At 48.3% G+C, this 13,060-nt stretch overlaps 1 protein-coding gene across 1 annotated transcript; it reads left to right on the plus strand.

Annotated features, from left to right (window-relative positions):
• Positions 1-6: 6 nt before the first annotated feature.
• On the plus strand, positions 7-7,977 carry eif4e2rs1 (eukaryotic translation initiation factor 4E family member 2 related sequence 1). The gene is made up of 7 exons (XM_086267970.1): positions 7-176; positions 770-851; positions 1,436-1,570; positions 1,755-1,859; positions 3,031-3,183; positions 4,181-4,317; positions 7,758-7,977. The coding sequence occupies exons 1-7, from the start codon at positions 160-162 to the stop codon at positions 7,795-7,797; spliced, it is 669 nt and encodes a 222-aa protein (XP_086124096.1). The 5' UTR covers positions 7-159; the 3' UTR covers positions 7,798-7,977.
• Positions 7,978-13,060: the final 5,083 nt, after the last annotated feature.

Below are 13,060 nucleotides of genomic sequence, written 5' to 3' on the forward strand. Positions count from 1 at the left end.
CCTTCCGTCCACTGTTCCGCCGTAAGCATGCGCATTGACAGAAGCCGTCACCGCAGTCCAGTGTGTTGAGTAGAAGCCGAGTAGGGACAATAGATTAAAAATAGAAAAGTACAGGTGATACAGGCGGAGATAAGGAGCAGAACGAGAGACGGAGGAGAGATGGATCAGTTGGAGCGGTAAGGCTCACCTTTGACCCGGAAATAACTGCAGATAACGCTCGAGCACGTAGAGCTAGCATCCAGTGTGATTCATTCAAACTTTATTTAAACAGACTGCGTGAAATAAGAGTTAGCCGTTAACAACAGCGTTTTTATCCAGGCAGTCGGGGTCTAAACTTTATTGACACAGCCTCCCTGAACAGTCCGTTTGTTTCGGAGCGTGAGACGGTCGCGTGCGCTGTTGTGTACAAGTGAGAGGACCTGTGGAGGTGTGACGTCAGCGCAGGGCTCCGTCTTTTAAATGGAGTTTAGGAAGGACGTGAGATAAAGGGGCGACTTCACCTGTGAGTAGTGACGGTGCGGTGTGTCGAATCTTTCCAGCCAATGGTTTCGGGCGCACGAAGCCCCGTTTAACAGCTCACTGCTGCCATCTGCTGGTCGTTCGGTGTACAGCGGCCCTGCTGTGGTAACACATGCAGGCTACATATCAGTGGAAAAGCAAACGTAAAGATGACTCAAGCATTTTAGCTGTTCGTCCACCATAAACCATGGGCACGTCCCTCAGGTGACACCTGGGATTACCTGCTGAGTACTTCCTGTTTGTCTTTCAGTCCCCAAGATGACAACGCACAGGAGACAGATTGTCACGTTGACAATGCCGATGGAAACAACAACAACAACAACCGGCGCAAGGTAACCTGTTCCTCTGTTTTACCTGGTTACCTGTTCACGCCGTGCTCGTGTCTGTAGGCACGTTATGTTATCCCAGGTGGAAGTCTCGCTGAGACACGTGGCGTTAGAGGACAGACAACAGTTGTGTTTGTGGATATATGACTGACTGTAATTATGCATGAAATCATCACATCTCTGTAGGATTAAACTGTTTGAACATTATAAGTGCTTCATAAAAACAATGTCACGTGACTTTGCTGACAGGCAGCTAAAAGTGTTGTTTAATGTTCCTGTTGGAACTTTTGTATCGCCGCATAAATAAGAGTCATAAAACTCAGCACTTACTTTTAAATGTTTACTCTTCGGCCGCCCCACTTTATCCTCTGCTGTGCTATGAATCCTGGGATATGATGTGCCAACCCACATCATAACCCATCCTTGAAATCTGAGGGAAAGGACGACGCATTTGCAGCAGCCTTCGTCACGTCACTGTGACGTAATCGGCCCTCTGAAGGACAGCCTTGAGTTTAGACACTCTTAAAACCCTCAGACTGTGAGGGCCTGATTGGTCAGCAGCTGTGATGTGTGTGTTTTGTAACCTGCAGACGGTGTGTCCAGGTGCAGGTGAGCACCCCCTGCAGTATAACTACACCTTCTGGTACAGCAGGAGGACCCCGAGTCGTCCCGCCAGCTCTCTGAGCTACGAGCAGAACATACGACAGATCGGCACCGTGGCCTCGGTACGTATGGACAGCTTTCTGTGAGGACACGCCTCCTCTGAGACCACACCCCGTCAGCTTTACTGATAGTTTCAGTCTGACACGATTTTATTTCTTCTCTCTCTGATTCAGTCACATGATCAGTCTGACCGGATCAGTAAGTCTGTGCGATCGATCGTTCTGATAGCCAATAATGTGTGTTCAGGTGGAGCAGTTCTGGAGGTTTTACAGTCATCTGGTGAGGCCAGGTGACCTGAGCGGGCACAGCGACTTCCACCTGTTCAAGGAGGGCATCAAACCCATGTGGGAGGTAACTAAGTACCCAGTACTCCTGCAGTACTCGTGTAGGACAGATTTGTGCTGCTCAAATGAAAGTACAACAATAAAATCATCATAGACACACAACACATGCAGGGCTGCAGTGACATCACCACGAACCAGACACGCCTGTGTGAGGCCACACCCACACCAAGAAAGTACTAATGAAGGAAGCATCAATGAATTCTTAGTGAAGTGCTGATGAAGATCAGGGGTATCCATCCATCTTCCTTCACTGGGGGGCAGGTCACGGGGCAGTAGCCTGAGCAGAGCGTGCCAGACCTCCCTCCTGCTGGCCGCCTCCTGGAGAACACGACAAGCACACCTTGCCCAGGAGGCTCAGCTCTCTCTTCACCACCATGGACCGGTGCAGCATCACTGCAGCCGCTCCAGTGCGCGCTGGAGGACACCACCTGATGAAACCAACAGAACCAATCTGCACGAAAGCCAGAGACGAGATTCTTGGCTGCGCCTGTAAATTCTGTACATGAAGATTCTGAACAGAATCGGTGAGAGTACCATGTCCCACCAGGAACTAGTCCTACCTACTGACGGCTCTGCGGACCAAGTTCTTGCAGTGGTTGCTTAAGGATTAAATGGCCCGTAGTACGGCGATGGGCCCCTGTCCCTTTCCCTGGCTGTGCCACATCCTGGGCCTGGTAACCCCAGGCAGGGGGAACTGTTTCCTGGGTGATCTTCTCATGGAGGTTTTTTAATAACTCTTTGTCTGGTCCCTAAACCCATGTCCAGAAAGGTAGCGCTTCACAGACGAGCGGTCCCACAGCTGTACACAAAAGGCTAAAAGTAACATGAACGTTAGGTCATAGTCAATACAACAGATTAAATAAAACACATGAAAATAAACAATACATAATAATTCAACTAAGAATTCTTAACAGAAAAGCTGTTTTAACAGAAAAGTATTAACTGCTCATCAGTGTACTCGAGTACTGCAGGAGTAATCCTGGAGATGTACTCATGCGCTAAAGGAGTACTGATACTGCAGCAATCCCGTACCGCCCCCTGCTGTGCTGCTCGTACCAGTTGTCCCAGATAACTTCCTGCAGTGATGTTAGAGCTGTGTGGTCACATGACTGATGCACTCAAACTCCCCCCTGTGTCACCTACCTGTGTCACCTGTTGTGTCTGTCTCACCTGTGCAGGACGAGTCTAACCGCAGTGGGGGGAAGTGGATCATCCGGCTGCGTAAGGGTCTGGCGAGTCGGTTCTGGGAGAACATCATCCTGGCCATGCTGGGCGAGCAGTTCATGGTGGGAGAGGAGATCTGTGGGGCTGTGGTCTCCATACGCTTCCAGGTAACCACACAACCACTGCAGCACTGTGTTACTGCAGGGCTGCTGCTCTGAGTCGGAGTATTCAGAGGTGGAATGAGGCAGAGCGGAGACCTTCTCTACCAGAGATCAGGGCTCAAACTGGGATTCGGTGCTGTCCAAGTAAAACACAATAGAACTGTGTTACTAAAGTGCAGCTAGTGATGACTGTGGAAGTCTGTGGAGTCGAGCAGAGCGAGGACTTCTGTGATTGTTACCAGGGTTACCCAGTGCTGGTGTGCTGGTCCCCTTTTTTTAATAAGAATGAAACTACACTGAGCGTCATGCTCAGTGCTGAATTCCACTTTCAGAGCTCAGGGACCTCCCACGACATCTTTCAAAGTAAAAGTATTTCCAGTCTGGATCATGTGATCTGATCAGTGGGTAGCGTGGGTTCAGCTGGACGGGTGGGGTCTTGTTTGGCCTCAGTGTGTCCTGTGTGGAAGACTGTGGCAGCAATGTCGTCGAGCTGTGTTCACAGACCAAATCAGTGAGTCCGATATATGAGCGCTGGAAGTGAGCTCAGAGGAGAGCTGCTGCTCCTCCACTGACAGGAGTCTGCTCCTTTAGCCTAAGCTTAAAATTAGACGGTCTGTCTCCCAGATCCAAACTGGTTCCCCGAGTTGTGCTCTGATGCATCCATCGGAGTATGTGTGTAAATATTAGATAGGAAAAAGGACTTGTGTGGATGGGCGAACCAGGCACGCTGTGCTCAGAGTAGGAAAGTGATATAGGAGAACCAGTCCATTCACCATTTCCTGTCAGAGGCCATAAGAAGATCATTTGTAACCTTCACTAAAGCTGTTGCTGTGATGAGCTCTGAAACCTGACTGAAACTCTTCAATAAGCCTCTGCAGATGATCTGTTAGCTGTTGGCCTATAATTAGCTAAGATTAGCTGGGTTTAAACAAGCTTGAAGGCCTGTGGTACGTTTATGATAGCATCTGACCTCTGACCTGTCTGTAACCCGTCTGTCTGTCAGGAGGACATCCTGTCGATCTGGAACAGGACGTCCAACGACCAGACGACGACGTCCAGAATCAGAGACACTTTGAGACGAGTCCTGAACCTTCCAGCTAACACCATCATGGAGTACAAGACCCACAACGACAGCCTCAGGTACTACCACTGTGCTAGCACTGTTACTGCTGCTAACACTGTGCTGTCAGGTTGGTTGATGCTTTGAGTGTATTCATATGAACCTGACGGTGATCAAAGTCACCTGTCTCAGCTCTAAACCATCTGTACTTAACCCTTTAAAACCAGTTAGAGCAGCACGCTCCGTTTTGCCTAACCATTTTTAAATCCCTGTAGAACCGGAACCGTGTAAGCTAGCGCAATAATTTTTTTTGCATATGAAACCAGAGGAGTTGTACTTACATCTGATGCCATCAGCTTGTCCTCGGTCACGGTTCCCTTCCACATATAGCTTTGCAAAAACTGCATAAAAAGCACTTGCAGCAACAAAAACATAATATCCCAGAAACACGCTTTGCCGATCCGATCAGCTGTTCGTAACACTTCCTACGTTAGAATAGACGTCAGCATGAGCTATCGCATGTCCGCCATTACCTGCCCGAAACCGGAAGTGACTTCATTTTCTCAGAAAATGTAGTTTTTTACTTGTAGGCCTTTACCGATGTTTTTAAAAGTCATGTTTGACTTCATGCTTTTCTGAATAGTTGCTGGGATGCTTAGGACTCAAATCGCGCTGCTTTAAATGGTTTATTTTGACGCACCTGCTGTTTTCTCTGCAAATTTGCATCATAGGATTGGTTTTAGTTTTTTCTGCAGTATATAAAAATTGCTGTATCTCAAAAATAAAACTATGAAGACACAAAATAAATTCCCTGTGGTGGGAAACTGTTTGTGCAACTTTTTTGGATTTACAGTTTTGAGGGATAAACCTCTTAAATTTCTCTATTTAGAAATATATGTTAAAAAAATAAAAACGATTTTCAAATTTTTTGTACTTTATTGCAGCGGTCCCCAACCGTTTTTGCGCCACGGACCGGTTTATGCCCAACAATATTTTCACAGACTGGCTTTTAAGGTGTCAACAAAATAAAACTAGTACCGGTACCGAAAAAAATAAGATTTATTCATAACACATGTGAAAAGATTCGATCCCTATACAACCGTTGTAAGAGCTTGGTTCGCATTGCCGGCAATAAGTCGGACTCGTTCCCGGTGGGTGATGGGCTCCGCCAGGGCTGCCCTTTGTCTCCGGTTCTGTTCATAATTTTTATGGACAGGATTTCTAGGCGCAGCCAAGTGACGGAGGGCTTTCGCTTTGGTGGCCTCAGAATCTCATCTCTGATTTTTGCAGATGATGTGGTTCTGTTGGCTTCATCGGGTGAAGGCCTCCAGCTCGCACTGGAACGGTTCGCAGCCGAGTGTGAAGCAGCGGGAATGAGGATCAGCACCTCCAAATCTGAGGCCATGGTTCTCAGCCGGAAAAGGGTGGAGTGCCCACTCCGGGTCGGGGATGAGTTCCTGCCCCAAGTGGAGGAGTTCAAGTATCTCGGGGTCTTGTTCTCGAGTGATGGGAGAAGGGAGCAGCGTAAATAAGCTTCCTCCGAAAGGTGGCTGGCCTCTCCCTTAGAGATGGGGTGAGAAGTTCGGCCCTCCAGGAGGGGCTCAGAGTGGAGCAGCTGCTGCTCCACATCGAAAGGAGCCAGCTGAGGTGGTTCGGGCATCTGACAAGGATGCCCCCTGGGCGCCTCCTGGGTGAGGTGGAGAGACACGCTGGAGAGATTATATCTCTCGGCTGGCCTGGGAACGCCTTGGTGTTCCCCCGGATAAGCTGGAGGAGGTGGCTGGGGAGAGGGAGGTCTGGGCCTCTTTGCTTAGGCTGCTGCCCCTGCGACCCGGCCTCGGATAAAGCGGATGAAGATGGATGTGAAAAGACCAGGAAAACCGAGTTAACGATAAAAACGATAAAAACGATAACAAAATAACGCTGAAAACCGATTAAAAACCCTGAAAACCAGACATTTCACACCTGAGCCTCAACTCTCGCGGCCCGGTACCAAACGACTCACGGACCGGCACCGGTCCGAGGCCCGGGGGTTGGGGACCGCTGGTTTATTGCACTTTTTTGCAATTTATGTAGTTACTATGGACTTAATGCTAAAATATGGGCTATAACAGTTGTATTGATGTATAGCAACTTGAAATGCTTCCAAAAACTGCTCCACAGCATATAAACATATGTCGTTCTTGGTTCTATGGCAGGTCTAAAGGGTTCATGATCCTCTAAACAGGGTTTGTCCTCTGTTGATGTTTGGGACATGAGGTGGAGCCACTTTTCATCTAATGAAAGGAAATCAGGACTTTTGTTTTCTTTAGGTCAAAGTTGAGATCAAATGTACGTGTCCTCCCTGTCCTCCCTGTAAACCCTCTGTTACCCCTCTGTCCACTCTGTAAACCCACTGTTACCCCTCTGTCCTCCCTGTAAACCCACTGTTACCCCTCTGTCCTCCCTGTAAACCCACTGTTACCCCTCTGTCCACTCTGTAAACCCACTGTTACCCCTCTGTCCTCCCTGTAAACCCACTGTTACCCCTCTGTCCACTCTGTAAACCCACTGTTACCCCTCTGTCCTCCCTGTAAACCCACTGTTACCCCTCTGTCCTCCCTGTAAACCCACTGTTACCCCTCTGTCCACTCTGTAAACCCACTGTTACCCCTCTGTCCACTCTGTAAACCCACTGTTACCCCTCTGTCCTCCCTGTAAACCCACTGTTACCCCTCTGTCCACTCTGTAAACCCACTGTTACCCCTCTGTCCTCCCTGTAAACCCACTGTTACCCCTCTGTCCACTCTGTAAACCCACTGTTACCCCTCTGTCCTCCCTGTAAACCCACTGTTACCCCTCTGTCCACTCTGTAAACCCACTGTTACCCCTCTGTCCACTCTGTAAACCCACTGTTACCCCTCTGTCCACTCTGTAAACCCACTGTTACCCCTCTGTCCACTCTGTAAACCCACTGTTACCCCTCTGTCCTCCCTGTAAACCCACTGTTACCCCTCTGTCCACTCTGTAAACCCACTGTTACCCCTCTGTCCACTCTGTAAACCCACTGTTACCCCTCTGTCCACTCTGTAAAGCCACTGTAAACACTCAAGTGTGTTTAGAGAGAGGGAGGATTGCAGCAGATGGTAAATGGCTTGTATTTGTATAGCGCTTTATGTAGTCCCTAAGGACCTCAAAGCGCTTTACACTACATGCAGACATCCACACACAGGTGATGGCAGCTACATTGTAGCCACAGCCACCCTGGGGCGCACTGACAGAGGCGAGGCTGCCGGACACTGGCGCCACCGGGCCCTCTGACCACCACCAGTAGGCAACGGGTGAAGTGTCTTGCTCAAAGACACAACAAACCGTCAACCTTCCGATTACAGGACGAACTGAACTCTTGAGCAACGATTGCCCAGATGACACTAATTCTGTGTTTAAACTAACAGCTGTGCTTGTCACTGCTGACTGGTGAAATGCATTGTGGGAAACGATGCTGATAAAGCAGTGAGACCTCTTCTGTCTTCTGTTTCAGGGACAACTCGAGCTTCAGGAACACCAAGATCTCTGTCTGAGGTCACCGGGGTCAGCCCAATGGCCCTCTGACCAAACAGGAACTGCCGTGGTGTTACTCTGCTCTCTCATTGGCCAGAGGATGGCCACATGGACCAATAAACTGACTGAACTGGACTGACGGTGTTAGTTTGTATCTCTGAAGTTTGTGCTGGTGTAAATAAAACTGAGTCTTCTTTAAACTCTGAGTGTGACTCTTTAATCCCAGCTGGCACCTCCGGGTCCCAGAGCAGTATAAAGACCTGTCCCAGGATATTCCAGGATGGTAGCTGAGACTAATCTGGGTCTATTCCAGGCTGCAGTCCAGCAGGGAGCTGAGCAGATGGACTTGATCCAGGCCGGGATTAGCAGATCGGAGGTACCATCATCGGTACCTGATCCAGCTCACCTGTCTGATCGCATGATTCACCTCCCCTGCTGCTCCTTACACAGGAAGACGCCCTCTTACCACAGGCTGTGACACTACAGCGAGGTGCTGACATCATCAGCAGGAAGTGAAGACGTGACAACAACACAGGTGGATGCAAAGTTCCTCTCTCTCCACTGTGAGTGGATGTAGCTCGACCATGATTCTCTCTCTCCACTGTGAGTGGATGTAGCTCGACCATGATTCTCTCTCTCCACTGTGAGTGGATGTAGCTCGACCATGATTCTCTCTCTCTCCACTGTAAGTGGATGTAGCTCGACCATGATTCTCTCTCTCCACTGTGAGTGGATGTAGCTCGACCATGATTCTCTCTCTCTCCACTGTAAGTGGATGTAGCTCGACCATGATTCTCTCTCTCCACTGTGAGTGGATGTAGCTCGACCATGATTCTCTCTCTCTCCACTGTAAGTGGATGTAGCTCGACCATGATTCTCTCTCTCCACTGTGAGTGGATGTAGCTCGACCATGATTCTCTCTCTCTCCACTGTGAGTGGATGTAGCTCGACCATGATTCTCTCTCTCTCCACGGTAAGTGGATGTAGCTCGACCATGATTCTCTCTCTCTCCACTGTGAGTGGATGTAGCTCGACCATGATTCTCTCTCTCCACGGTAAGTGGATGTAGCTCGACCATGATTCTCTCTCTCTCCACTGTAAGTGAATGTAGATCGACCATGAATCTCTCTCTCTCTCTCTCTCTCTCTCTCTCTCTCTCTCTCTCCACTGTAAGTGGATGTAACTCGACCATGATTCTCTCTCTCTCCACTGTAAGTGGATGTAGCTCGACCATGATTCTCTCTCTCTCCACTGTAAGTGAATGTAGATCGACCATGAATCTCTCTCTCTCTCTCTCTCTCTCTCTCTCCACTGTGAGTGGATGTAACTCGACCATGATTCTCTCTCTCTCCACTGTAAGTGAATGTAGATCGACCATGAATCTCTCTCTCTCTCTCTCTCTCTCTCTCTCTCTCTCCACTGTGAGTGGATGTAACTCGACCATGATTCTCTCTCTCTCCACTGTAAGTGGATGTAGCTCGACCATGATTCTCTCTCTCTCCACTGTAAGTGAATGTAGATCGACCATGAATCTCTCTCTCTCCACTGTAAGTGGATGTAGATCGACCATGAATCTCTCTCTCTCTCTCTCTCTCTCTCTCCACTGTAAGTGGATGTAGCTCGACCATGATTCTCTCTCTCTCCACTGTGAGTGGATGTAGCTCGACCATGATTCTCTCTCTCCACGGTAAGTGGATGTAGCTCGACCATGATTCTCTCTCTCTCCACTGTAAGTGAATGTAGATCGACCATGAATCTCTCTCTCTCTCTCTCTCTCTCTCTCTCCACTGTAAGTGGATGTAACTCGACCATGATTCTCTCTCTCTCCACTGTAAGTGGATGTAGCTCGACCATGATTCTCTCTCTCTCCACTGTAAGTGAATGTAGATCGACCATGAATCTCTCTCTCTCTCTCTCTCTCTCTCTCTCTCTCTCTCTCTCTCTCTCCACTGTGAGTGGATGTAACTCGACCATGATTCTCTCTCTCTCCACTGTAAGTGGATGTAGCTCGACCATGATTCTCTCTCTCTCCACTGTAAGTGAATGTAGATCGACCATGAATCTCTCTCTCTCTCTCTCTCTCTCTCTCTCTCTCTCTCTCTCTCCACTGTAAGTGGATGTAGCTCGACCATGATTCTCTCTCTCTCCACTGTAAGTGAATGTAGATCGACCATGAATCTCTCTCTCTCTCTCTCTCTCTCTCTCTCTCTCTCTCCACTGTAAGTGGATGTAGCTCGACCATGATTCTCTCTCTCTCCACTGTAAGTGAATGTAGATCGACCATGAATCTCTCTCTCTCTCTCTCTCTCTCTCTCTCTCTCTCTCTCTCCACTGTAAGTGGATGTAACTCGACCATGATTCTCTCTCTCTCCACTGTAAGTGGATGTAGCTCGACCATGATTCTCTCTCTCTCCACTGTAAGTGAATGTAGATCGACCATGAATCTCTCTCTCTCTCTCTCTCTCTCTCTCTCTCTCCACTGTGAGTGGATGTAACTCGACCATGATTCTCTCTCTCTCCACTGTAAGTGAATGTAGATCGACCATGAATCTCTCTCTCTCTCTCTCTCTCTCTCTCTCTCTCTCTCTCTCTCCACTGTGAGTGGATGTAACTCGACCATGATTCTCTCTCTCTCCACTGTAAGTGGATGTAGCTCGACCATGATTCTCTCTCTCTCCACTGTAAGTGAATGTAGATCGACCATGAATCTCTCTCTCTCCACTGTAAGTGGATGTAGATCGACCATGAATCTCTCTCTCTCTCTCTCTCTCTCTCTCTCTCTCTCTCTCTCCACTGTAAGTGGATGTAGCTCGACCATGATTCTCTCTCTCTCCACTGTGAGTGGATGTAGCTCGACCATGATTCTCTCTCTCCACGGTAAGTGGATGTAGCTCGACCATGATTCTCTCTCTCTCCACTGTAAGTGAATGTAGCTCGACCATGAATCTCTCTCTCTCTCTCTCTCTCTCTCTCTCCACTGTAAGTGGATGTAACTCGACCATGATTCTCTCTCTCTCCACTGTAAGTGGATGTAGCTCGACCATGATTCTCTCTCTCTCCACTGTAAGTGAATGTAGATCGACCATGAATCTCTCTCTCTCTCTCTCTCTCTCTCTCTCTCTCTCTCTCTCTCCACTGTGAGTGGATGTAACTCGACCATGATTCTCTCTCTCTCCACTGTAAGTGAATGTAGATCGACCATGAATCTCTCTCTCTCTCTCTCTCTCTCTCTCTCTCTCTCTCTCTCCACTGTGAGTGGATGTAACTCGACCATGATTCTCTCTCTCTCCACTGTAAGTGGATGTAGCTCGACCATGATTCTCTCTCTCTCCACTGTAAGTGAATGTAGATCGACCATGAATCTCTCTCTCTCTCTCTCTCTCTCTCTCTCTCTCTCCCCACTGTAAGTGGATGTAGCTCGACCATGATTCTCTCTCTCTCCACTGTAAGTGAATGTAGATCGACCATGAATCTCTCTCTCTCTCTCTCTCTCTCTCTCTCTCTCTCCACTGTAAGTGGATGTAACTCGACCATGATTCTCTCTCTCTCTCTCTCTCTCTCTCTCCACTGTAAGTGGATGTAACTCGACCATGATTCTCTCTCTCTCTCTCCACTGTAAGTGAATGTAGCTCGACCATGATTCTCTCTCTCTCCACTGTAAGTGGATGTAGCTCGACCATGATTCTCTCTCTCTCCACTGTAAGTGGATGTAGCTCGACCATTATTCTCTCTCTCTCCACTGTAAGTGGATGTAGCTCGACCATGATTCTCTCTCTCTCCACTGTAAGTGGATGTAGCTCGACCATGATTCTCTCTCTCTCTCCACTGTAAGTGGATGTAGCTCAACCATGATTCTCTCTCTCTCCACTGTAAGTGGATGTAACTCGACCATGATTCTCTCTCTCTCTCTCTCTCTCTCTCCACTGTAAGTGGATGTAGCTCGACCATGATTCTCTCTCTCTCCACTGTAAGTGGATGTAGCTCGACCATGATTCTCTCTCTCTCCACTGTAAGTGGATGTAGCTCGACCATGATTCTCTCTCTCTCCACTGTAAGTGGATGTAGCTCGACCATGATTCTCTCTCTCTCCACTGTAAGTGGATGTAGATCGACCATGAATCTCTCTCTCTCTCTCTCTCTCTCTCCACTGTAAGTGGATGTAACTCGACCATGATTCTCTCTCTCTCTCCACTGTAAGTGGATGTAGCTTGACCATGATTCTCTCTCTCTCCACTGTAAGTGGATGTAGCTCGACCATGATTCTCTCTCTCCACTGTAAGTGGATGTAGCTCGACCATGATTCTCTCTCTCTCCACTGTAAGTGGATGTAGCTCGACCATTATTCTCTCTCTCTCCACTGTAAGTGGATGTAGATCGACCATGAATCTCTCTCTCTCTCTCTCTCCACTGTAAGTGGATGTAGCTCGACCATGATTCTCTCTCTCTCTCCACTGTAAGTGAATGTAGCTCGACCATGATTCTCTCTCTCTCTCCACTGTAAGTGGATGTAGCTCGACCATGATTCTCTCTCTCTCCACTGTAAGTGGATGTAGCTCGACCATGATTCTCTCTCTCTCCACTGTAAGTGGATGTAGCTCGACCATGATTCTCTCTCTCTCCACTGTAAGTGGATGTAGCTCGACCATGATTCTCTCTCTCTCCACTGTAAGTGGATGTAGATCGACCATGAATCTCTCTCTCTCTCTCTCTCTCCACTGTAAGTGAATGTAGCTTGACCATGATTCTCTCTCCTCTCTCTCTCTCTCCACTGTAAGTGGATGTAACTCGACCATGATTCTCTCTCTCTCTCTCTCTCTCCCCACTGTAAGTGAATGTAGCTCGACCATGATTCTCTCTCTCTCCACTGTAAGTGGATGTAGCTCGACCATTATTCTCTCTCTCTCCACTGTAAGTGGATGTAGCTCGACCATGATTCTCTCTCTCTCTCCACTGTAAGTGGATGTAGCTCGACCATTATTCTCTCTCTCTCCACTGTAAGTGGATGTAGATCGACCATGAATCTCTCTCTCTCTCTCTCTCTCTCCACTGTAAGTGGATGTAGCTCGACCATGATTCTCTCTCTCCACTGTGAGTGGATGTAGCTCGACCATGAATCTCTCTCTCTCTCTCCACTGTAAGTGAATGTAGCTTGACCATGATTCTCTCTCCTCTCTCTCTCTCTCCACTGTAAGTGGATGTAGCTCGACCATTATTCTCTCTCTCTCCACTGTAAGTGGATGTAGATCGACCATGAATCTCTCTCTCTCTCTCTCTCTCCACTGT

Source organism: Aulonocara sp. 'chitande type north' Nkhata Bay, linkage group LG3, assembly GCF_057382095.1.
Source record: "Aulonocara sp. 'chitande type north' Nkhata Bay isolate Kocher_YH1m ecotype deep benthic linkage group LG3, A_spYH_male_GT1.1, whole genome shotgun sequence".
Taxonomy (NCBI): Eukaryota; Metazoa; Chordata; class Actinopteri; order Cichliformes; family Cichlidae; genus Aulonocara; species Aulonocara sp. 'chitande type north' Nkhata Bay.